Consider the following 26,677-nt stretch of genomic DNA (forward strand, 5'->3'; position numbering starts at 1 on the left):
CCAGGCGATTGCTGGCTCATCGCCCCTGCGGCAGTGGGTTTTTCCAGGGACTGTGGCATGCCAAGGTGACTCGTATCCCCAAGAGGAGGGCAGGATTTGTCCTGATAACCAGCCTCTCTTACTCTGTTGCAAAGTGCAGGGGGGATTTGCCAGCTGCTTTTGCAACTTTTGCCTTTTTGCAAAAGTGAAGCACAAAGCCTTGCTCCACCTCCCACAGAAAATTAGGGTGCTCCTGCTTTCCCCCATGCTGGCAGGCATGCAGAGCTCCTTGGCAATGTGGCCCTAGCAGAAGACTGACCGGTGGTCGGTGTTTAACTGCAGGAAACTGAGGCACCAAGAAGGGCAGCTGCTCGCTCCAAGTGCCACCAAATGCTCAGGGTGGGTTGGAGAAAGGGAGTCCAGGCTGTCTGACTTTTGCAGTCCCATGCCCGTCTCCTGCACCAGGGATACAGCAAGATATAATCCTCCTTAAACAGGCTTTTGTTAGCATGCAGGCTGGAAACTGATTTCAGGCTCGTTTCATGTCAGCATAATGCTCTTTTGACCACACTAAATGTGCTGATGTTTAGGTTTCTGCCACACTCTTTGCAAGCTCTGTGCCTTTGCATTTGCCTTAAAGCTGGCCTCTTTCACTGGGATTTAGGAACTCTAGGAGTCAGTATAGCTTAGGCTTATTCACCAAGGGAGAACATTTACCTTCAAAAGCACTAAAATGTCCAGCCTGAGCCCCCACATGTTGCAAGGCACAGAAATCTCCGGGGAGCTCCTGCCAGGCTGGGAGCCGGTGTTTTACAGCTTGGATTTTAAGGTACTATCCCTGCCTTGGGAAGGGTCTTCTAGGGTCCTTTTTCTTCATGTTGAAAATGCATGTTTCCATTCCCATTTGAATTTGTTTAGCTTCATGCTGAGCTCCAGGAAAGTCTCTCCGCCCTGTGAAATGTTGGCCTTAGCCTGCGCTGGGCTGCTGGGGCCTCGTTGCAGCCCGCGATGCCCGAGAGTGAAACCGGCCGTCTGCAGCCGCGCTCGTCGTGCTGGCGGCACCTTGCAGCCCTGGCCACCATCAGCATCGCTCCGGGGGTCCCTGTGCCTCGGGCTAATCCCCCGTGCTTGTTCATGCCTGCAGGACTTCGGAGAAACCCCTGTTTTTACAGGCAGTGGAACTGAGGCATGGATTTCAGAAAAAGAGAAGTGGGGAGGGGGAGAAAAAAAAGAAAAGCCTGGCCAAGGCTGCAAGAAACCCTAGGGCAGGCCTGTCTCATTCCTTTTTTGATCCATTTTCTTCACAACCAGCTGCTTGTAAAGCTGTCAGTTGCGTGTGTGGCATTACATTTGCAGGACCTGGCACTGTCAGCCTCTGCGAGCTCTGCTTTTGCTCCCTGAGAGCAGAGGAAAGGGCTGCAAGCTGCTCCCCTTTCTCTCACCGTGCACGGAGAGCGACCGCACTGGGAGTCGGTGCTTTCGTGCAATGAATTCCTGAGCTAACCGTGAGCAAACTTCCCTCTTGACAGCCCATATTAATTGCACTTCTTCTGTGTAGATGTGTGGAATTTACACCCATGTATCCAGGACAGGATATCGCAGTTTGTTGGGAGAATAAGGCGCCCACCACCACTGCTGGGCCACGGGAGGGAACAGCATCACAGGCAGGACCCAGAGACATCGGCTACAGTCTCTGCAGCACAGCCAGGAATGGCTCCAGATCTCGGAGAGCTCAGCGCCTGCGTTCAGCAGCAGAGCTGTTCTGGATCCCTGCACCGGCTCGGTCTGCCTCCCCCCGCAGTCAGCAGTAAGGGTCGAAAAGGCTGCTGTAATAAAACTCCATCAAGATGACTGCACAAGAGCAAACAGTTCAGGTCTTTAAGTTAACATTTCCCTAATGAGATTCCTCCTTGCAATAAAAAAACATTTGCTATATCCCTGTGCACCATATTTCTTCATTAGTGTTTCACAGGTGGGGAAAGACAGGCCCCGAAGAGTACAATAATAAATATAACTTTAGATACTGAAATCTGGCCACCTCCATTCACTCTAAGGCTCTTGAGCTATATTTAGTACTAAATGTCCCACTTCTCCCTCTCGCCAACAACATCCATTAATGCATTTTGTTCTCGTCATTTCCCTTAGTGATATGAAATCTGCCCAGGGCATTTATTTTATTATTATGATATTTTCAAAATGCTTCATCCATTAGTGCACACATCTGTGCAATAAAATCTATTCCAAGATTTAGAAAGACCCCATGAACCTTCTGCCTCTCACAAGAAACTTTTAGAAGGCTTAGAGGAGATTTAAATCATGCCTAGACATGTTACTGACCTTCTGAACTGACGTATAAGTACAGCAATGCAAGAGTTTCTGCAGTCAAATAGGGATGCAGCAATAGGTTTGGGGGGGGGGGGGGAATCCACAGATTGCTGAAGGTGGATGGCCCAAGCATCTCTTCCAGGCCAGCAGCATTAGCAATGTCACCCAGACAACGTGCTCATGCCCTGGCCCTGGAGGACTATCCCACAGTGCTCACTTGAAACCCATTTCAGTTTTACTGCTCCAGTAGCTGCACCTAGGGGTTCAGGAGGCTCATCACCCCAAAGTGGCGGGCTGAAGACCATGGTAAGTTAAAGCAGAAGCTTGAGGTGGCAGAGGACCCACCGTGGGGGACCAGGATGCTCTGTGAAGCACTGTGGGGAGAGTAGGGGTGAGCTGTGAAGCCAGGTCCTCCTCACCTTGTCTACCATGGCAGCGCTGGATACCTGGCTGCTCTGTGGATCACAGCACAACACAACACTAGTGCCCAGATCTCCTTGGCCTTCACCCCATGCCCTGTGGGGTTCGTGGTCAGTGGTAGTGGGTCGTAGAGGCTGGCTAGCAGGACGTGGATGCAGTGACGAACATTGGTCTTGGTGCAGTGGCTGAGAAAGAGGAAAGCTGGCATGTGGAAGAGGGCAAAGATGCAGGTGCGGGCCATAAAGATGTGGACCCTTCAGGGACCGAGGAAGTTGAGACCATTGTTCCTGGAAGGGAATTTCAGCACATCCCTGAGAATCAGGACATACGGCATCATGTTAAAGATGGCATGCAAAATTGTGATCAGGAAGGCAGCTGACAAGTTTTCAGCTGTGTCACCATAAGCCAGCTTTGAATGGTGTTAAGAGGGTCGGCACAGATCAACTGTACGCTGTCTTTTCCAATACATGAATTAATATCCCTCTGAAAAAGCACGTGGTGTGTTCAGAACAAGTGTATGGTGGCCGCTTTTCACACATGTCCTTAAGCAGTAGAGCTTCTTGCCTTTGCATTTCACTGCTGCCAAAATTCGCATTCAAATTAATTTTTAATAAATCAGTTCTAGCTCAGGAATTTGCTAGACCACAAACTGCTGGAGGCTGGGAAAGTGCTTGGGGAAATACTAAGCACATTTGTCCTCTTCTTACATTCTGCTCTTGACATCTACTTAAGGGGACATGGTGCAAGGCCAGATACCTCTGGTTTGTTCCAGGACAGCTGCTCTTCAGCACAGTAGACCAAAGTGCAGGAGGCACAGGCAGCAGAGACACAAGGCCTCTTTCAAACAGCGTGAAGAGCTTCTGCCTGCATTGTACTTCATGTCTTGTGCTCATTTTGCACTGATTTAAATGATGGTGATCAGGATATTCTCCTGTCCAGTGTCCTGAATCCAAGGATTAGACTGGGAAGAGGCTTTTGTTCCACTTGCAAAGAATTAAAGTGGAGCTGTAAACATCCTTCAGGACTTATCTATCATCCTACCACAAAGCAGGAGCTCTTCTACCTAAACGGCACCTATCAGAAAAACTAGCCTGACTTTCCAGGGAGGAGGAGGTCAGAAGAAGGGCATCTCTGGAGCTGGGCTCCAAGACATATCCCCTGCCATCATCAGCAGAGATTGATGAGATGGTGTAGACTGCAGACAGTGATGCCGGAGCTAAAAATCTGTCAGCTGCACTGTATGCCAGGGTGGACCTGGTACTTTGGGGGTTAATGCATCTGCTCTGAGCTCTGAGAAACAGCAAGCCTGCAGGCTCCCAAGCCAGATCTCCCCGCAGCGGGGATCGATTCAAGTGTTTTATAAATCCTCCCCTGCTGTGAGCCCTGACACTTGGGAACAGACTGCTCGGTTGGCAGAGGCTCTGGGAGGGAAGCTCAGGCTGCTCTTGAGCGAACCAGGTGAGTGGGCTCTTGGCTCTGTTGTTTAAGATTGCGCTGTGCCACAGCAGCTCTGCTGGAAAGGAGAGGGGCTGAATGTCCCTGGAGTCCTGACTTCATGCAGATACGGACAGGTTTTCTGACGGTTGCACCTGGAAACACCCTATCACCCTCTTACGACCCAGTTCATGTCAGCCTCAGTACCCTGAGATGTGCTCTGCTTCAATGAACTATGCTCTGAGGTGGGAAAGCTCTCAAAGACCCCAAACACTCACATTTCACTGCCTGTGAAAGGGACCAGGCAGCCCTGCATCTGTTCAGAAAATCACCTTTTACAGCAGAGCAGGGTGCAGTCCCCTTCCCGCTCACAGCTTCATGAGCACACACGGTCTCAGTGAAATGCTCAGGTTGTTGCTTGAATTTGTCATTTTCTGGAGTCCATCAGATTTTAAGATCATAATAAGTCATCATTTAGATAAGTAACCTTTAGGATTCACCCTTACTGGTTCACTTGAGACATTTGTGTCTGAAGATAACTTCTTTTCTGTTCCTCCTCCCCTCCATGCAATGTGGGGCATGTTCTTAAACAAACATCTTTTAAAGACTAGAGAGAACTAACATACATTAAAGCCTCCAGTTTCAAGCAAACAGGGATCAGTCTGTTGAACTTACTCTGTCAATGCACTTACCCTGCTGGAGTGAGTCATAAATCTGGAAATTGAGAAAGGGAAGGGCAAATATACATGCTGTGGAATAGAAACCTTATGGATTTTAGCACAGAATGGTAATATTTCTGCAATTATCTGAATAGTTAGACAAAGCATTTCTGATTGTAATGCCTTTTACATTTATTTAAGTTATTTTAAATATTTTTCTATACTTGCATGTGGATACTCCAGATAAGGTGTCATAAACCTCCATAACAGATCTGCCCAGGAATCTTACCAGTCAGATCCAGGTATTTCTAGCTTCCTAAAAATCCTCTTATATATTCTTTCATTCTCACAGCCTTCCTCTGCATGGCTTTCCATGGGACATCCTTATTAGCAGAGCAGGGGAGAGAACTCTCTGGAACTTGTTGTCCACCAGCACTCCCAGGTCCTTCTCCACAGAGCTGCTTTCCAGCAGGTCAGCCCCCAGCCTGCACTGGTGCATGGGGTTATTCCTCCCTAGGTGCAGGACTCTGCACTTCCTTCTGTTGAACTTCATGAGGTTCCTCTCTGGGCATTTCTCCAGTCTGTCAAGGACCCTCTGACTGGCAGTGCAGCCGTCTGCACCAGCCACTCCTCCCGGTTTTGTATTGTCCAGGAATTTGCTGTGGGTGCACTCTGTCCCATCATCATGAAGAGGTTAAATAGTATCACATCCAGTATCGACCCCCGGGGGACACCACTAGTGACTGGCCTCCAGCTGGACTTCATGCTACTGATCACAACCCTCTGAGCCCGGCAGTTACCCAGTTTTCAGTCCATCTCACCGTCCCTTTTATCCATCTTGCACTCTATCAGTTTGTCTATGAAGATGTTATTCGAGATAGTGTGAAAAGCCTTACTAGAGCTGAGCTAAACAACATCCGCTGCTCTCTCCTCATCCAAGCCAGTCATCTCATCACAGAAGGCTCTCAGATTGGGTAAGCATGATTTCTCCTCTGTAAATCCATCCTGACTACCCCCAGTTGCCTTCTTTTCCTTCATATGTCTGGATATGGTATCCAGGATTAGTTGCTCCATCTCCTTCCCAGGGACTGAGGTGAGGCTAACCAGCCTGCAGCTTCCAGGATCCTCTTTATTGTCCTTCTTAAAGATAGAAAAGACATTTGCTTTTTTCCAGTACTAAAGAGCCATCCTCAATTGCCACAGTCTTTCAAGGATGATCAACCATGTCTCTGTGATCCTGATGAGGTAGCCCTGTAATTGCAAAAAGACTTCTAATTCCTCTTATTTTTCCCCATGCTGCATGCGTTAGTGTACAGATGCTTCAGAGAGGCACCAAGCTGTGCTATTTCCCAGAAAGGTAAAAGAGATTTCCCCACAGCGCTGCCCCTTAGGCACTTCCTTATTTATCTGTATACCTTCAGGGTAACCTTATGTCAGCCCTGTTTTGTTGATCACAAGGTCACTTCTATTCACATCACCCCAGAGCCTTTTCATGCCAACCCTGTCCAAAATTTCCTTACTTGATTGCTAGTCATTCTCTTCTGCCTGTGCATGGTTTCAGTCAGTGGTAGTGCATGTATGTAGCAGAGGAGGCAGGTATGCTCAGATGTTTCAGTATAGCTCCTAGGAAGTTCTACTGTGACACAGCACTGGTCATGGTGAAGCCTCTGATCCAAGACTTTAGACTGGAGGACCACCAAACTATCCCTACTTCTCACTACCCGTCTGTGGTTTGTGACCCTGCTGGCTTTCTTTCTAGGGCAGATATTCAGTGATGAGATGGAGCATCCTTGTTTCACCCTACCCAGGACCAACAGCAGTCAGACCAGGACTCCATCATTCATTTTAGGTGGCTTTCCAGCATGGGAAAATACTCAGACATGGTCCGCTATACCTCTCTGCTCTACGTATCTCCTGGCACTACTGGGGAACTGCACTATCCTTTCCATCATTAAGGTAGAGCAGAGTCTCCATGCACCCATGTATTTACTCCTTGCTATGCTGGCTGTGGCTGACTTGGGTATGTCCACATCCACATTCCCAAGCATGCTGATGATGCTGTGGCTGGAGGCCAGAGAGATCAGTTTTGGCATCTGCCTTGCCCAGATGTTCTTCATTCACACCTTCACAGATATTGAATCTGCCGTCATTCTGGCTATGGCCTTTGATCGTTACATGGCCATCTGCCACCCCCTGCGATATTCCTCCATCCTCACAAACTCAGTGACCATCAAGATAAGTGTGGGAATCATTATGAGGACTATCCTTGTTCAATTTCCACTCCCAGTCCTGCTGACCCACCTCTGTTTCACCAGGTCCAGCAAGCTCTCCCATCCCTACTGTTTGCACCCAGACATCATCAAACACACAGACTCAGACACGAGAATCAACAGTGCCTATGGGCTTTTCGTGCTACTCTCCACATTGGGTTTGGACTTGCTTTTTGTTCTCCTGTCCTATGTTCTGATCCTTAAGACCATCCTGAACATTGCGACTTGGAGGGAGCGTCTTAAAGTCCTCAACACTTGCATCTCCCACATCTGTGCTGTCCTATTATACTTTATTCCCATGATCTCTCTGTCCATGATACATCGTTTTGGGAAACACGTGTCCCCCCAGGTCTACACTTTCATAGCGAACCTCCATTTCCTTGCACCACCCATCATGAATCCTGTCGTTTACAGTTTGAAAACCAAAGCGATCCGGAGACGGATACTGAGGATGTTCTGTCAGAAGGATCTACAATTCTAGGACTGCCATTTGCCAGTAAAGCCAATATGATGGTCATGGCTAACAGTCTTATGCAAGATTAAGCCCCTGAGAAGACCAACCAGGAGACAGGAATGTATCAAATGCTTTCATCAGTGCAAGGGTATGTGGAAAGTAGGGATATATGTAAGGTAAAAAGATAAGCAGAAAGTAAAGAACATGTAGCTACCTGCAACATAAGAACCTATGCTTTGTAAGGATGTTTAGTTGCCAGTTCTTCAGCGTATGAACAGAGATGAGGAAGAGGAAAGGTAACAAACCACACCTAGATATGCAGACCCTAAAATAAGGAGGTATCAGAGAGGATACCAAAGACTACAACTGTCAGGTCACTGACTGAGGGGCCACCGAAGGAACCAGAAACAAGATTCAGCCAGATCTCTGTAACTGCTGAGAAGGGTGGAAGAAGATTTTCATGGGTCACATGGGAAAGAGCAAACTTGTTATGGGATATTTGAAGGAGCTTGTGGAACTGCACAAAACTTTACATGGGAGGCTTTCAGGGGTTGTGGTAAAGTGTGAAATGCATTATGCAATATATAGGAGAAGGACCAAAAGCAGTCAAAAAGAGGGTGAGATGAACTGGGGAGGAACCACGATGGGAAAATGCAGGGGTGGTGGGTAAAAGGCACCAAGAAAGCGTAAACAAGTTGCTGGTTAGTGTGCTTGTCTGGCCGTGCCTGTGCTTGATCACAGCAGGCTGTCCTGGCTTCCTATTAAACTCCATTTCTAGCTATTTTCTGAGTGACCTTACTCGCTAATCTCTGTGCATGGGAATATGTGTGGTACTTCCTGGCAAACTTCAAGCTGGACTAACTGGTGAGCTGGAGGAAACTAGAATCTGGAAAGACCCAAGAGTGGGACTGGGATTGGGCTGGGATCTGGGCATAGAGTCTGGAGAGACCTACGGTCTGGTCCAGGGTTGGATGGGCCCACAGACACGAGACTGAGGATGTGTGTCCTGTCCTGATTAGCTGAAGCAGGGGAGCGGGACTGAGATGTGTAGTTCATGTCTGCGTGGGTGCTGCTGGTGTTTACACAGTGCCAGGAAGGGCACGGCACTCTGCAATGATCCGTTTAGCTGGCAACGTGTGTCTGTGTCTGGTGGGAATGCACGCTCAGCCTCGCTACTGACTGGACCTACAAGCTTGAATAGCAGAAAACAGACTGAAGAGGAAAAATTCTTGAGCCTTGAAGTGCCCTGGGTTTGCCTGCCTTTAATTGTCAACATGTACCACCTGCAGGTGAACTTTCAGTCTTGCAGAACGAGAGTGACAATGTATGCTTACACATAAATACCATGCTTTAAAATCCCCATACATGATGCAACTGATGCTGCAGTGTGGTTGGTCAGCACCAGCAATACCAGACTAGGAGGTCTGCGATTCTCTGGACTGAGCTGGGCCCTGCACGGGCCCCCAGGGCAGATCTCCTGGCCCCTGGGGGCAGGGGTGGGTGGGCTGGTCACTGGCTATTTGCACTTTCACTTTTGTGCGTGAGGTGGAGGATGAGGGTGAGGACCTGCAGAGGGGTCAGGCCTGGCAAGGTTTGCTGGGTCAAGCACTTTCCTCTACAGACACGTCTGGCCTGGCCTGGCCCAAATAGCTGGCTGGTGATAATGGTCCTCCAGGTCTACAGAAATCATTTCCCTTTGGAGGGGAAATGCTTTATATGAAGGAATGACTTTAGGACTCTTCAAGAATAAGCAAAAGTATTGCCTTTTCTTTAAAACAGAGATGTTCTCCTCGTTAGGTTTTTATTTGTTTCACCTTATGCACTTTGCCTGGGTTTGGCTGTAGCGCTAGATTTCTTGGCATGACTATTTCTTTCCTGGACCAGCATGCACTGTTAGGTTTCCACAGGGCACTGCAGCACACGGCCTTCCTCTGCCTGGCTCATCTAGACCTGCAAAATGGATTTCTTGCCATGTGAGCTAATGGGCCAGCACTGATGGAAAAGTAGCTGTTCTCTTTCAGCTGACCCAAAAGTGCAAGCACTATATAAACTGGCTCCACCTGGAAGGGCATTTTAAACAGTTTACAAAATAAAGAACTGTTTTCATGTTTTCTGCCAGTGTTTCCCATGGATTGTGTGCACAGTACTGTGGCAAGTAAATTCAGTCTGTTCTCGGGAGACACTGTCACTGGGAAGTGACAAATACTTAAAACGTAGTCTAGCAGATTCTTCCAGCTTTTCCAGGCTCAGATCCCTCAGACCCCTTGCCACACATCCATATAACCCAGGAAGCCAGACTATATGTAATGAAATGACAAGCCTCAGGTAAAGACCTGAGATAGGAGCAATTCGGCAGCTGCCAGTATTAAAGGTTTGGTTTACTGTGGTGGGCACAGAGAAGGAGTATCACTGCTTGTGTACCTTGTTCATAACTTCTCCCCTAGGCATCTGCTAGTGGTGGCTGTTGGGTTAGACAGACCTTGGTCTAGCTCCTTGCAGCCGGTCTCATGTCTGCTGCAGATGGGGCTGAGCTCTCCTCTGCCCTGCAGCGAGTTCTCCAGCACGACCCAGGAGCCAAGAGGCAGCAGCTCGGCCGGGAGCCAGCTGTGGTCTCGCTAGCAGCGCGTCTTGCAGCGTGCGGATGTGTGAAGCCAGGCATCCAGCACGGCGGGAGAACCCGCGTCTCCCCGGCTGACCTCGCGTCTGACACCAGCCCTGCCCGCGGAGCCTGGTGCAAGCTCTCACTCACATTTCCCCAGGGCAAAGTCTGATAGCTCGTGATGAATTACCCCTGCGGTTTCTGCGGTGGGGCTGTGTGCAGCTCGTTGCCTCCCTCTGCTGGGTGCAGCCCAGTCTGTGGGAAACACCAGCCCTATGGGCCTGTAGGCTGGACTGGGAGGTTGCTATCTGTGCTTGCACAGGGCCAAAGCCCCATTCCCATTAGCATGTGGTGTGGAGCAGAACTGCCTGTCGCATGCAGCTGGTCACATAAGCGTGGAGTCGTGGGGTTATCATCTCCATTTCTATGCATGAATGGGAAAGGAGACAGCAAGTTGATGCTGCCTCACAGCTGGCCCTGTCACAATCTGCCCCATGGTTTCCATGTCCCATGTCAGGACTTTCGCTGAAAGGTTGATTTTCCTCTTTTTATCCCTTTTCCCTCTTTCCTCCATTTTCTGAAGCAATGAGAAAGTCTAGAAATAGGGATGCTCCTCACCTGAGCAGCTTACTGAGGACATTTCTGCAGCCTGTGCGCAGAGACCTGCACACACACACACCTGACTACAGCTGCTGCTTTCAAGCAGCAGCTCTGCCTTGATTTTGAGACTTTGAGGTCTAAAACACAAGAGCTGAGGAACTTCAAACCAGTGCCTGCTTTTCAGGTCTGAGCTGCAGGTTGCCGCCAGTGTGGGGCAGGAAAGAAGAGCCCCTGGAAGCTGCTGGGCAATGCTGAAAACTGCTGTGTTTGGGACTGCTCTGGACTGGGCCCCTGTGGGCAGGAAGGGAGAGAAAAATGAGATGAAATCTGTCCAGCACCCTGGCAGTCTGCGAGAGCTGGGTACCACTGACTCACCCGCAGAGGGGAAGATCCAAGTTAGGAGTGGGCCATGGACAATGTCCGTTTTGCCAATGTGAAGTTGATTTTCAGGCACTAGAAAGCAATTTGGTGCAAAGCTAAAATGTGACCCAACTGCAGCTGCGTTTATTCTTCTTTCTCCATTTCTCCGTTCCAGGATTGCTGAGCTGCTTCCCTTTCCAGAAGTGTCTTCACATCTCAGTACGTGGCACGTGCTGTTCCTTTATGCCACCCTGTAAAACCCCCTCATGCTGCACAGGTTTGGGGAGGGCTCTGTGCCTCTCTTCTTTATCTCCACGTCTTGCCTTGCATCTGCTCTGTCCCTCGTTTTGATGCAGAAATTCAGAAGCACCGCATACAGGAAACCTCCAACGTACGTGGGCCAGCTCCCGCCAGGAGAGGAGGAGCTTTTGCTTGCAGAGTGCTAGTCTGTCTATGCCACAATATATATCAAATGGGTCACTGAGGATTGAGGACTTTATTTAATTAAAACTATGAATTTTTACACTAGAGTCAGTCTGAGACAGGAGCTGTCTGCTACAATATCTATGCTGGGGCTGGGCAGCCTTAAGGCATGTGCATGCTGACGGCTGATGACAAGGAGGTTTTGCAAATACCCCATTTTGGGGAGCTTGAAAATCTAATTTGGATATGTGCATTCTTAAGCTGTCAAGTCACAATTTTCCTGATTCAAGGAAAGGTAGAAAAAAATATCTGTCTAAAGGCAATCTACGTGCTTTTTTTTTCAGCAACTAAATCTAGATTTAGTGCTTAATTTAAGGCACTCAAGTTTGACTTTCCTCATACTTTTATTAGCTTCCATTCCCCCACATCCTCTCTCTGCTCATCCACCTGTTGGCCATTCCTACTCTTCATTAATATTGGATTTTCTTTTTATGTCTCTGAAGAGAGTCCTCATAGAGTACAAGTTAATGCTGAACATTGAGACCAAGAACAGTAGCAAAAGCAAGTTGCAGAGAGCAGACACAATTACTGCATTAATCTCAGTGATGCAAGAAGCAGCCGCATTCGCGTGCCCACATGGGAGGCAGAGGAAGGTTAGAGATGATGACTGCACCAGACCTTTTATCATCACTGCAGCGTTATCTGGAAGAGATCAGCATCACTCATCCATGTGACTTAACCTGTCCCATCTCATCTTCATCCCTCCATGAAGAAGGTGATGATACAGCGTTCTGATGACTTTGTGCACTTTCCCCTGTGCCATAACCTGAGAAAGTCACGGAAGGTAATCTGTCACCAGGCAGCTCATGCTAAAGGAGTTTCAATAAAAAAAAAACTTGAATTTTGTATACTTTTCACCACTTCTGTCCACTCAGCACAGACCAGAGCTCTGCAGCTCCCAGTTGCATGTGAACCCCCTCGAGACTCCGAGGACTATATAAATATCACCACCTCCTGCCTCTCCCTGAAGGTGGCCTGTCTGGATCAGAGGCAGATCTCCCTCATTCCTGACTGTCACAGGAGCTGGTGAGTTCCTTGGTGTAGCTGTTATTTAGTAGGTTTTTGTGGCTGAGGTACCTGATTTGAGTAAAAACATAAAGTTCTGCAGGCAGGAGAAATTCCCCTGGCCCACTCCGCACTGCAGCTTTAGGCTCTGAGATGGAGAAACACCTGTATCCAGGTAGGATTTGTCAGGTAAGTGCCACTACCTTGGGTCCATGGTTGTTCAGACCAGAAAGGTGATCCACCTGCAGTATTGCTCCCCGGCTCCACTCAAATCAGCTTGGTATACAGGAGATCACAGCCTGGCTCTAGAAAGCTGATAGCCTGGCTGATGTTCTCCAGCCTCCTCGCGTGTACTGCCCTGTAAGAGGACTGGGATGTGCATTCAGAGAAGCAGAAGAGTATCAGCTAAGGTTTGGGCTAAGGTTGACAGACAAGCAATTGCCAACCAGGACAGCCTGGATACAGCCCTGCCTTCCTGCTGTCTGAGGAGAGTTCATGGTTCCCCTTTATAGTTTGATTGACGCTGCCCTCACTGGTAGCTTTGTCGTTTTACTGGAAATACTGCAAATCACCTTCTGAATTGGGGTGAGCAACTCACACAGGAGGTGGAAGCAGAGATGAGAGTCCCAAGCACGAGCCTTTCTCTGGCCACTGGTGTGCATACAGAGGACACGTGCAAACCCCATGCACACTGGTCGCCAGGGGATTCAGGCTTGTTCATTGCACACGTTGCCAGCTGAGGGCCAGCACCGGCAGATGTGACACGGTGCAGGGGACACCGCACTAGGCAGCACTGCCCAGGTTTAGGGAGCTGTGTTTCGCCCAGCTGCAGTGCCAATGGCCGCCCAGACATTTATGCAGGGGGGCAATCCTTGGTCTCTGACATGGGAAAATGATGAGAATCCTGAGTTCCCGTGTGTAAACGCCATGCCAGAACTGCACAGCTTACCTCTGTTCCCACAGCTTTACTCTGCCTTAGACCTTTGCTTCTAGGTTTGCCTTAAAATTCAGCAGATATTCTGTCTCCCCTGCATAATCATTCCTTGAGATCACATGCTCTGTGGGTGCTGATCTTCCACTCTTGTTTTGCACAGGCTCCTGGATTATCCTTTCATACTGATGTATTACTGCCATCGATAAATAGCTTTGTTGCACGGGATGCTGCATGAGCAGTCTCTGCCTTGCAGAGATCATGATCGGCTGTCCTGCGAAATGTGATGGGAATGAACGAGCGAGCAGAGAGTAAGGAGAGTGGTGAGGTGGGTACTGAAAAAAATAGCATGTTGTATAAAATCAGAGCACTTCAGTCCTAACTCATCACCTGCCTTGTATGTTTTTGGGTGCTACAAAACAAAAGCACAATTAATAACTGCAATTAGGGCTAGAGGGGCTGGATTCCTTTCGCAGGCTTTTGTACTGACTTCTGAGCCTTGGTAAATCCCTTCTCTAGATTTCCTTTCTGAGTCTGTAAAGTACAGTTTTTAAAATACAGTTTTTAATTCACTTATCACTTGATTTGGAGCCAACCAGGGGATTCAGTCCCAAGCATACTTCCCCATAATGGGGCGAGGGAATGGGGTGTGATTTTTCTAAATCACTTCCGAACCACAAAAGGAAAGTGCTCTCAGCACTCCCAGGTGAATTTTTGTGATTTATGAGCTATGATCCCCCCTCCTATTTTTTGCTTACAGATAGCCCAAAGACAGCCCAAACTAATTCAGACCTCATCCCATGATGGCAGCTGTCAATCACACCAGCTTGCAGCCTACCTCCTTCATTCTGGTCGGCATCCCAGGGCTGGAGGACCTGCACATCTGGCTTTCCATCCCATTCTGCCTAATGTATATCACTGCAGTCTTTGGCAACCTCCTCCTCTTATTTGTCATTGTGGAGGAGCGAAGCCTCCATGAACCAATGTACCTTTTCCTGGCCATGTTAGCCATGGCAGATCTCGTATTATCCTCCTCCACAGTGCCCAAAGCCCTGAGCATATTCTGGTCCCTTTCCAAGGAGATGTCTTTCCACGCCTGCCTTACTCAAATGTTCTTTGCACATTTAAGCTTCATTGCAGAATCAACCATCCTGCTGGCCATGGCATTTGACCGGTACGTTGCCATCTGCAACCCGCTGCGGTACGCCACAGTGTTCACACACTCAGTGATAGCAAAGATTGGGCTGGCTGCCGTAGCCCGGAGCTTTTGTGTGATGTTCCCAACAGTATTCCTCCTTCGGAGGTTGCCGTATTGCGGACACAATGTCATGCCACACACCTACTGCGAGCACATGGGCATCGCCCGGCTAGCCTGTGCCGACATCTCCTTTAACATCTGGTATGGCTTTGCCACCACTCTTCTGTCACCAGGAGTGGACATCATGCTCATAGCGGTGTCATATGTCCTCATCCTCAGGGCTGTCTTCAGGCTGTCATCCAAGGATGCCCAGCTCAAGGCAGTTGGCACCTGTAGCTCTCATGCTTGTGTTATATTCATGTTCTACATACCAGCGTTTTTCTCGTTTTTCACTCATCGGTTTGGCCACAATATCCCCCAACATGTTCATATCCTCTTGGCAAATCTCTATATGCTCCTACCACCCATGCTAAACCCCATTGTCTACACAGTGAAAAACAAACTAATTCGAGAAAAAGTGTCCCGAATATTCCTTAGGAGTGGGCAATTGCATTGACAGGAACGTTATTCCTTTGAGAGAAAGTATATAGATGTTTTCTGCATCATTTTCTACAGGGTGTATGCATGTGAAACAATGTGATTTTCTCCTCCTTTTAGACTCCACTTGATACAATTACTGATCAAATCATGTCACTAAGAGAAAAAGGAGAAATTAGTAGGGAACCTGGGTCTGAATTTTGGCTGAGGCAACTTATGTTATCCCATTACTATCAGAGCTTTTTTGAGTTGGATCTGTACATATATGAAATGCACATTTTCTACCAGGATTCTGTCATGTTCAGCTCCCTTTTGGGTGTATATTTCTATATCTTGTATCTCAGAGTTTTCAGAAAATATTATAAATATTCTCCCAAGCAAAAGCTGGTAAAAACACTGTTTTGAACTAAATGCAGGAATTGACAATCATTTTTCTCTGACCTCTTCTGTGCAAACTAGATAAACATAATCAATCTTTTCAACTTTACTGGTGTTTCCTACTACCAGCACTGTTCCAGTCACACCATTGACTTTTCTCTAATTTGTAATAGTTGGAGGGACTATGAGACCCACAAATGAGACCTTTTTTCAGGAGGAAAAAGACCAAAACCCATAAAAACACACACAAATTATAATAAAGGGAGAAAATTACTGGTGACACTATAGTGTGTCTTCCCAAGAGTCACTGTCAAGGCCACATGGGTTGAGGTGTCATTCCCCGAGCAACGGGAGCCTTTAGGGCTGTTTTTCCACTGCTCTGCATCCCAGGCAATTCGAGGTGATAAGGGTAGGATCTCCCTTCTCCAGACACTTGGGTGTTTTCATGAAATCAACAGGCTTCTGGGATCTCTGTGATTAATCCTACTCTGTCAGACTTGGTAGAAAATAACCATTTAAAGGCTTGTGTGGGAAATGACAGACAGACACAGAAGCTTTGCTTGCTTTGATTTATGCAGGAACATGAAACAACTATATAGACGATACAAAAACTGGAAGAAAGGTGTAGTTAACAGGGATTAATATAGATAATTATGTAGGAACTGTTGGAAATTCACATAGTACCCAAAATAAAACACAAAAACCCATGACCAGGAGAATGAAGGACTTTAAGAAGAGATTTTAAGAAATAACTGAAAAAAAAAGAGAAATTAAGAAAATAGTCAGAAATTAGTCATTATATAGACAGTAAAACTGTCATTCAAGGCTCAATTGTTCATTAAATGTTTCTGGTTGAGGAAAAAGCCATATGCTAAAGCTTTATCATATGCAAATGATGAAATATTTTCTCTCTCTCAGTCTCAAAAGATGCTAAAACAACTACAGGAACTGTCTGAAATCTGCAGCTTCAGATGATTGGCATTTAAGAGTTTTGAAAGAACTGGAAGCTTTTGCTGCTGTAACACAAAATGATATTATGTGCACACATTTCTGCTCACATGATGACCTCACACTGGCACCACTGCTCCTTTCCCAGAGCCACCCTGGCTGCTTTGCAGCAGGACATGCCTGTTAACCTGTCCCAAAGCAACCCCACCAAGGACACGGAGGACCCAGATGTTGTCCTGGCACAAAGGATTGCTCATACCTGATGGAGTGCAAACTTATGCCAGAAAGGACATTTGCTTTTCTGGTCTTGCAGGTCCCATTTTGTGCTCCCTGTTGGTTTCCAGTTTGATTGCAGTATTGCCAAGGTGAGACATCCTACCAGAGAGGGGGAAACAAAAACAGAAAAAAAACAAAAACAAAAAACAAAACAAAACAAACAAACAAAAAAAACCCAACAGCCTCCCCCCCTCCAATTTGCAGGGTGGGAGCTAGGCCAGAGAATTACCGTGATTTATCCAAAGTCATCAGAAATGACTTCATGAAAGAGGCAGGGACAAACCACATATTTTCTGTGCCCTCCTCTCCAGGACCCTTTTAAGAGAGACACATGACCCTGGTCACTGGGTCAAAGTCCTCTGCAATGCTATGAGCAAATTCCTCATTTCCCTGATGTGAATGAGTTAAGGGAAGGAGACAAGTAAGAGCAGGGCAAGGGGCTGAGCTACCTGACATTGAGAGAGGCAAAGACACGATCCTAGCCCTCATAAGCATGATTTCTTGAGAAATCATGCTTAACCAATCTGATAGCCTTCTGCAATGGGATGACTGGCTGGGTAGATGAGGGGAGAGCAGTGGGTGTTGTGTACCTTGACTTCAGCAAGGCTTTTGACACTGTCTCCCATAACATCCTCCTAGGCAAGCTCAGGAAGTGTGGGTTAGATGAGTGGACAGTGAGATGGATTGAGAACTGGCTGAAAGGCAGAGCTCAGAGGGTCGTCATCAGTAGCACGGAGTCTAGCTGGAGGCCTGTGGCTAGTGGCATCCCCTAGGGCTCAGTACTGAGTCCCATCCTGTTCAACTTCATCAATTACCTGGATGTAGGTTGAGGGAGGCAAACCTGCCCCTCTATTTAGCCCTGGGGAGGCCTCCTCCCAAGTACCGTGTCCAGTTCTGGGCTCCCCAGTCCAAGAGAGACATGGAGCTACTGGAGAGAGTCCAGCGTAGGGCTACGAGGATAATCAGAGGATTGGAGCACCTGTCCTACGAGGAACGTCTGCGAGAGCTGGGCCTCTTCAGCCTGGGGAAGAGAAGACTGAGGGGGGATCTTATCAATGTGTACAAGTACCTGAAGGGAGAGTGCCAAGGGGACGGAGCCAAACTCTTTTCAGTTGTCCCGTGTGACAGGACAAGAGGCAATGGGCAGAAATTGAAGCATAGGAAGTTCTGCCTGAACGTGAGGGGGAAATTCTTCCCTGTGAGAGTGACAGAGCACTGGAGCAGGTTGCCCAGAGAGGTTGTGGAGTCTCCTTCTTTGGAGATGTTCAAAGCCTGCCTGGATGCAACCCTTTCTAACATGCTCTAGGTGACCCTGGTTGAGCAGGGAGGTTGGACTAGATGATCTCCAGAGGTCCCTTCCAACCTCAACCATTCTGTGACTCTGTGATTCACCCAGGATGTTGGATCATAGTATTAGAGCAGGGCACGAGGGGCAGGTGTCTGAGACCTCTCCCCTCCACTTCTCCCAACCAGTCATGCTTGACCCTTGCTTTCATCCCATTCTCTTTCCATTCCAGAGCCAGAAAAGCTGTGGGAAGTCTTGTATCAGAAAGGGTACAAGAGAGGCAAGAGGAGGTAGGAAAGCTAATGAGTATTTTCTGGCCTAGCCCTACATCTGCAGGCAGTGGAGGGCATCTGCACTTTGCTGAAGGTGTGGCAGCTTAGGACTGGAGTAGACAGAAAGGGGAATGTGGAGCAGCAGTAACAGCTGGGAGAGGGAGTTGGGGATCCCTCACCTGGGACTGCCCTTGGCAAGCTTTCCTGGGTATCCCAGATGTTAGAGACATTTCAGATGCCCTGCTGGGATGGGGCTGCACCCCATTTCAGACAGGAAGGTTGAATCTTCTTCAACTTCTGAACTAATTCTCATCTCTTTTTTGATCTGTTGAGAGTTCACTGCAGCCTGTAATGCTAGGCTTGACTGATTGCACAGATGTGTAAGTAAGGTCGCTCAGCTCCAATGCTGATACCATGGCTATGAAGTAACATCTAGCTTCTTGTGCAGCTTTCTGATGATCCGCATATGGATCTGTTTGGTTTTCACACTGTACACAATAGGGTTCATCAGTGGTGGGACCAACAGATAGATGTCGGCCATGAGGATATGAACAATGGGAGAAGCATTTTTTGCAAACCTGTGAATCATAGACAGGCTGATCATCGGGACGTAGAAGATTAGCACAGCACAGATATGGGAAACGCAGGTGTTCAAGGCCTTGGAACGCTGCTCCTTGGATGCAATCCTTAGGACAGTTTCAAGGATCATAATATAAGACAGAGCAAGTAACAATGAGTCCAGGACCATTGAGGAAAGAACAACCAATAAGCCATAAATGCTACTGACTCTCCTGTCTGACTGGGCCACCCTGATGAGATCCTGATGTAGACAAAAAGAGTAGGAAAGAATATTTACTGTGTGATATTGCAGTTTCTTCGGGAGAAAGGAAGCTGGGAGCGCTAGAAGTACTGCCCGAACAGTCAACCCCATACCAATCTTGGTGACCACTGAGTTTGTCAGGATGGATGCATACCTCAGGGGCTCCCGGATGGCAACAAAGCGGTCAAAGGCCATGGCCAGGAGCACAGCAGATTCAATGATGGAGAAGGTGTGGATGAAATACATCTGAATGAGGCATACATCAAAGTGGATAGCTTGGTAATTGAACCAGAGCACACTAAGCATTGATGGCAAGGTGGTGGAAGACAGGCCCAGATCAGAGAGTGCCAGCATGGAGAGAAAATAGTACATGGGCTCATGGAGTGTCTGCTCTGTTCTGATAATGAAGAGGATTGTGCAGCTCCCCACAAAGGCTGAGAGATATATGAAACCAATTGGGATAGAAATCCACATGTGGACATGCTCCAGACCAGGCAGCCCAGTCAGAAGAAAGATAGACGTGAGTACTGAATCATTGGATGTAGGCATGGTATCCATGGATAGTCCTATTAATTCTGAAGTTAATATCCCCTGTAATAAAACAGCACCAGAACAATTAATGACAAGGGCAAAAAAAAAAAAAAAAAAAAAAAAAAAAAAAAAAAGTCCTAAAGTGGATTTTTTCGGTCTATGATGGTGGAAGCTTTGTGGTCCATGGGCTACAGGGAAGTTACAAAGCATAACTAAGAAGTCTGTCCAATTATGTGAAATTTGGAATTTCAGTGATGATCTGGAAAAATATTTAGGAAACCATGGGCTAGAAAGGCTGAAAACCTTTGCCCTAAATTCATTAAACATTATCATATGTAATCATGGAATTATTTGGGTGAGAAGGGACCTCTGGGGGTCTCTAGACCAACAGCCCACTCAGAACAGGAGCAATCTCAAAGTTACAGCAGGTTGCTCAGGACTGTATCCAGCTGATTTTCAAAAATCACTGAAACTAGAGATAAAACAATGTCTCTGAGACCCTCTCCCAGTGTTTGACCACCTGCATGAGGATTTTTTTTTTTGTTATATCTAAAGGGAATTTCCCCTGCTCCAGCTTGTGTTGTCGCCTCAGTTGTTCCAAATAGTTATATTCCACTTATAGCCTCCTCTTCAGGACCTGTGATCATCTTGGGTCACAGCTAACAATCTTCTTTTGAAGATGCATCCCTCAGTTCAGTAGGGAGTCACTCTTTCCTACCGTAAAAGTGATTTTTTTCTGTTTTGAATTTCCTATGGAACTAAACGCAGTTTACTGCCAGGTTTGATTATCTTGTTTAGCATCGGTTTTGAATGCTTTTTTGGTCAAAGGCATGATACTCACCCTTTCCGTAGAGATAGATATTAGATAAACATTCACAAAACACCTAGCATTTATGGTAGCACTCAAAATGAATACAGCGAGCTTCTCTAATTTTTAACCTAATTATACAGTTTACTCCTTAAGCAAAGTTGAGCTCTAGATGCTTCGGGTTCAGCTATTTTGAAATCCATGAAAAAGCAAAAATAGAAAGGCTTAGGGGGCAAGATCAACAATCCCTCTAAATCAGTGATGAGATCACATCTTCCATAGCAATGATAAACCCCAGGTGAGACTTTACCAAAGCTGGATAGAGCAGAAGAATAATTGTGCATATCACACAGGTAATATTGTTATGGATGCATTCACCTTCTTCTCCACAGCATGATGCTGGTGACTTTGATTCTATGACTTGTGCTCAGTTTAAACCACTGTTACCTCACCAGTCTTTGCTGCTGTTTCCAGTTGTTTCCCAGTCTGAATGTAAATTTAATTCTATTCATTTTCTTTCAGATTGTTCCTCTAATTTGTTAAAGTTACTCTAGATGCTAATCTTGCTTTTCTCTGTGCTTCCAAACAAGTTGTCAATTAAATAAGTTTTTTCTTTACTATTTTTAAGTTTTCTGCTATCCAAGTTAGTATCGGACCCAGGATGCTCCTTTCAGACTCCCGCTTGATCTGTTGTCCCAGCAGCACAATAAGTAAGAAATGGGTTTTGAGTCTTCCCTGTAATGGTTCAAGCTCAGCAATGTTCTCTCACTTGTTTATGAAAATATTGTGTAATATAATTCATGTCAAGAATTCACATCAAGTATTAAGACAGTTTTCTTTTCCCCCTGTAAACAACTTTGTTAGCTTTCCATTGAAGGGAAATGATTCATTTGATATGACTTGTACTTGACAAGTCCATAAAAGTTTGTTTCTCCTTTATTTACCTAAAGGTATTATTTAAGCATTTGTTTATACATAAATTTTCTAAGGATGGTGACTAAATTTTAAACATAAGAATATGGGTATCGCAGGAGGTTCCTAAACCACAAATCACTAGAAACCAGGAAGTTATTTGGGGACTGCATGACAATCTATAAAATGAAAAACAGAATAAGGGCCTGTGCTCCAGCGCTGGGCTGACCAGCACAGCATAGCTAGTGTCCAGACCTCTTATTTTTTACCCCTATTTTAAAGGCTTATTTTTTCTATCTTCTTCCAGTTCTTCTGGAATTTCCTTCCTTGCTCCCCAGTATTTGAATGGCAGCAAAGTGGTAAAATTACTTTCTTTAGTAACACCTGAGGCTGAGATGAGATCAGCCATTAATCTCAGTACATTACAGCGAAATAGAAATAAGGCCATTGCCTTGAACAGAGTTTCTCCAGATTCACCCTAGTTTCACCAAAAAAATGTGAGGTGCTAAATACTAATAGAGGAGGACAGACTATGTATGTCACCCTAGATTCACCCTGCTCGGATGACCAGAGTAAATCATAGAGACATCCGATCAGGTTGGTGCTGCATGCAGCGCAGAGCTGTCATCGCAGCATGACCCAGCAAACTCTAAGTCATAGAGAAACTGGAAAGAGTTTCAAGAGCAAGATACCGTTTAGCTTCCCATCCACGACTAAGAACTAAGAGAAGAGTCTGAAAGACCAGAACACCGATTTGTAAGCCAGCACTGAATAGATGGATACTTGGATACTTTCTTACCTGAATAACACAGCCTCTGCTCTGGCCAGTGCAACAGAATCAAAGCATTCTGCTTGTCATGCTCTTTAGATAATACCAAAAATTCCTTAAATGTAGTTTGCATGGGAGGTGCATGCACCCTTGAGAGAGGATTTATAACAAAGCCCTGCAATCTCTGGAGCAATTTACTCAGCTGGGAATCTCAGCTGACGTTTATTGCTTTAGATTGCAAATCACCTTTAACAGAGCATAAGCAATGAAACACTCCTGTGCTTTAATTCAGTTTAGAATGATCTTAGCCTATTTAAAGTTTTGTTTTTTTTAATTAATCTCATTAATTGCAAATTAATGAGATTCTCCCAAAGAGAGAAATGGGTGAATCTACATGAAGACAAAAACTATTGGGTAGGTGTACAAGCACGTTCCAGCGGAATCAGAGTGCTGCAGCATGCCCGGCCAGCTACTGGTCTCATTTCAACAGAATAGCATATGTGATTATATGCTCATGCACCTTCCTGATAAAAAACTAGGTCTCCTCCCAAATTCTTGGGTGCACAGGTAACATACCTGGGTGTTGGGATTGCTTTCCTGGGGCTTAGATTGAAACCTGCCTGAGTTCAAGCCCAGATCTCTGCATCAGATAGCCTTCTATGATGGCATGGCTGGCTGGGTAGGTGAGAGGGGAGCAGTGGATGTTGTGTACTTTGACTTCAGCAAGGCTTTCGACACTGTCTCCCATAACATCCTCCTAGAGAAGCTCAGGAAGTGTGGGATAGACGAGTGGACGGTGAGATGGATTGAGAACTGGCTGAAAGGCAGAGCTCAGAGGGTCGTCATCAGTGGCGTGGAGTCCAGTTGGAGGCCTGTGGCTAGTGGCGTCCCACAAGGCTCAGTCCTGGGTCCCATCCTGTTCAACTTTTTCATCAATGGCCTGGATGAGGGGACAGAGTGCCTGCTCAGCAAGTTTGCTGATGATCCCAAGCTGGGAGGAGTGGCTGACACACCTGAGGGCTGTGCTGCCATTCAGAGAGACCTGGACAGGCTGGAGAGCTGGACAGAGAGGAACCTCCTGAGGTTCAACAAGGGCAAGTGCAGGGTCCTGCACCTAGGGAAAAATAACCCTAGGCACCAGTACAAGCTGGGGGCTGACCTGCTGGGGAGCAGCTCTGCAGAGAAGGACCTGGGAGTGCTGGTGGATGACAAGTTGACCATGAGCCAGCAATGTGCTCTTGTGGCCAGGAAGGCCAATGGTCTCCTGAGGTGCATTAGGCAGAGTGTTGCCAGCAGGTTGAGGGAGGTGATCCTGCCCCTCTCCTCAGCCCTGGGGAGGCCTCATCTCGAGTACTGTGTCCGGTTCTGGGCTCCCCAGGACAAGAGAGACATGGAGCTGCTGGAGAGTCCAGCGTAGGGTTACAAAGATGATCAGAGGGCTGGAGCACCTGCCCCATGAGGAACGTCTGCGAGAGCTGGGCCTCTTCAGCCTGGGGAAGAGAAGCCTGAGGGGGGATCTGATCAATGTGTACAAGTACCTGAAGGGAAGGTGTCAAGGGAACGGGGAGAAGCTCTTTTCAGTTGTCCCGTGTGACAGGACAAGAGGCAATGGGCACAAATTGAAGCACAGGAAGTTCTGCCTGACCGTGAGGGGGAATTTCTTCCCTGTGAGAGCGACAGAGCACTGGAGCAGGTTGCCCAGAGAGATTGTGGAGTCTCCTTCTCTGGAGATCTTCAAGGCCCACCTGGATGCAACCGTGTCTGACATGCTCTAGGTGACCCTGGTTGAGCAGGGAGGTTGGCCTAGATGATCTCCAGAGGTCCCTTCCAACCTTACTGATTCTATGATTATGGGGCTGTGCCACCGTCCAGGGGGCTGTGATCACCGTGCATGTCCAGGAGAGAAGTGAGTGGGACAATGGGGAATGGACTTAGCTGGAAGAGATGGTGGTGACTTTTCTGGGCAATGCTTAGAGCAGGTGTCCAGTGCAGGAGGCTGGATCCATATCAGCCATTAGGATACTGGTCCCCTCAGCTCATCTGCTGGAGGAAGCCCAGCCTGGACTTGGGAGAACCACTGGGTGACCCAGAAAGGAGGTGGAGGGTTTCCCATGAGAGCTGCTGTCCTCATCACCTCTTCTCAACCTCCTGCTCTGTTGGTCTGACACTTGCCCCTGCCATGCCATGATGACAGCTCTGTTCTTTGTGCAGCACCAGACTGACAACAGCCATCTCCAGTGTCTGCTTGTCCATTTGAGCCTGCACGGAGAGGAGGATGTGTGGAGAATCTGCTGCTTCAGGTGATCCTAGGGGCAGAGGTCATGTCTTGTAGCACAGGAGACCTCCCCAAGCCCTATTCATCCCTGTCTTCTTTCACTATGCTCGGGGGCAGAGTGAGGGCAGGTGGGTGTGCTCCTCTTCTTTGCATGTTGGACTGGGGAGAGGAGACCAGGCAGGAACTATTTGTGGGGAGATTTTCTGCAATTGCTCTTTCAGCAAGTAATTCCTTTATATTTAAAATAAATGGAACCCTCCAGCTCTAGCTGTTGTGACTGGGAGGCAGGAAGATCCCCTGCAGTGTTCCTGTGCATGATACCATGACCATGCCAGGGCCTGAAAACCTGCTGAACTCAGGATGGAGAAGGAGCCAGGCTATGTGTGAGGTGTGGACACAGAAGAGGGCTGTGTTACCATGTCCTGCATGCACAGCTCGCTTGGATACCAGGCGAGCTAGGTGCCAAGTGTAGGTAGTTTCTGATGTAGTTACTGCACTAAAGATCTCTCCTACTGTTCCTGGCTTTGGGATAATTATTATTAAAGACACAGTATCCCCATGCACTGGCAATGTGCATCAGTCCCCCAAAGCTATGAGCCCGGTGGTGGTCTCCCCCACAAGCTCCTCACACCACCAAAGGTGTCAGAGGAAGCTCACAACCAGGGCACCAATGCCAGCTGTGGTGGGAACAATGCGATGTGGCACCCTAGGAGGGCTCGTTGGCCGCCTCCTGGGACATGGCCAGGGACCACAAGGCAGCTATATCCACCAGAGCCAGTCACACATGTGCAACAGCTGCAGCGTGTGGACGGATAGACCAGCTGCTGCCACCAGCTCCCAGCAATGGGCACACATCTGCCCGAACACATGCTGCTTTCCTGTGTCTCCGAGAGACCCTCCAGCCAGCACCAGTGACCCAAATCTGGTCACAACAAGCAGCAGACTGATTTGTGGCTTCCCCAGCTTTGAAACCACGTTATCATCTGAGCCGTTTCCAAGCACCCTTATGGAAATGACCAGGTGGGACTAACGGTCCCTGTGGTCCTGAGCGAACCCGTGCAGACATGGTGGAGTGAAGGAGAACTCGCTCCACCTCTGACCTGTCAGGGCTGGACTTCGAGGTAACTGACAAAACACCATGAAAACACACCTGAGCGCCTAAACTCATAATTCCACTGGACAATAAAAAGACGAATTAAATAGAGATATGAGATGTGCTATAAATCTCAGGGTCATTCTTCTCCAGCTATATTTAGCTTTGAAGATTGCTGCCTTTCAGACATGAAGAACAGCTTATGAGTTCAAAAGATTTTTTTATGGTTTATCTGACTATAAATTCATCTATTAAAGGATAGCTTCTCTTGCCGCAAATCATTTTTGGCTGGCATATCTGTGTAGTTGCTAGATATTTGCAGCTACATTTTCATAGCTACAGTGAATGCTACTTCTGCTAACTCTACTCTGGATGTTCTGCAGTTTGCCAAGTACAGCTGTAAGGGGGTGAGACTGCGTGTGTCTTACGTTTCACAGATTCCTTCTGCCTTAGGGTACATGGCCTTCTTGTAAAATAGGAATAGTGAACAGGAATGTAAACAGCACCTTGAGAAGATGAGGTTTGAAATCCAGTTTTCAACTGCATCCTATGATGCAGAGACTTCATTCTGTTTTAAAATGCTATGCTGAAAAATACAGATAATCAATTTACAGGATCTCTTCCAAAATAGCTAAAAAAATCCAACATAATGAGTTATAACTATTCCCAAAAATGAGTGTGGGTGGAAAAAGACAGTATGGCTAAAGCATAAGACCTGGGGGTTGTAATCGGGTCACTTACGACACACAAAGCATTTCTAGCAGGCAGTGATGCTTTGCCTCTTACAATTTTCCTTGTGTAAAATAATCTTGCGTGAAAGCATCATGAAAAATCTTTACATCCTTCAAGGCATTGTCCTGCCATCTCATTGTCGTTTTAGCAAGTGAACAAGGCGTAGCAGTCAGGCATCGCTCCTTCCCGAGGGGAGCTCTGCAATGCTGGAGCACCCCGCATTGCGAAGGGTCAACGCTCCGACCTCGTCTGCCGCACCTGCGGCCCGGTGAGAAATGAGAGTCTCCATCTCCAGTCTGTGTGAAAGAGTCCAGGCTGGGAAAC

The 26,677-nt window shown here is 47.3% G+C and overlaps 3 protein-coding genes across 3 annotated transcripts; 2 read left to right on the forward strand and 1 right to left on the reverse strand.

Moving 5' to 3' along the window:
- Positions 1 to 6,161: 6,161 nt before the first annotated feature.
- Positions 6,162 to 7,568, forward strand: LOC134147364 (olfactory receptor 51L1-like). Its single transcript, XM_062588491.1, has 2 exons — positions 6,162 to 6,174; positions 6,577 to 7,568. The coding sequence occupies exon 2, from the start codon at positions 6,597 to 6,599 to the stop codon at positions 7,566 to 7,568; it is 972 nt and encodes a 323-aa protein (XP_062444475.1). The 5' UTR covers positions 6,162 to 6,174; positions 6,577 to 6,596.
- Positions 7,569 to 14,319: 6,751 nt separating this feature from the next.
- On the forward strand, positions 14,320 to 15,273 carry LOC134147432 (olfactory receptor 52B2-like). Its single transcript, XM_062588611.1, has one exon. The coding sequence runs from the start codon at positions 14,320 to 14,322 to the stop codon at positions 15,271 to 15,273; it is 954 nt and encodes a 317-aa protein (XP_062444595.1).
- Positions 15,274 to 18,831: 3,558 nt separating this feature from the next.
- Positions 18,832 to 19,791, reverse strand: LOC134147513 (olfactory receptor 51L1-like). Its single transcript, XM_062588733.1, has one exon. It carries the CDS (start codon positions 19,789 to 19,791, stop codon positions 18,832 to 18,834), a length of 960 nt encoding a protein of 319 aa, XP_062444717.1.
- Between the last annotated feature and the right edge of the window lie 6,886 nt (positions 19,792 to 26,677).

Source organism: Rhea pennata, chromosome 1, assembly GCF_028389875.1.
Source record: "Rhea pennata isolate bPtePen1 chromosome 1, bPtePen1.pri, whole genome shotgun sequence".
NCBI lineage: Eukaryota > Metazoa > Chordata > Aves > Rheiformes > Rheidae > Rhea > Rhea pennata.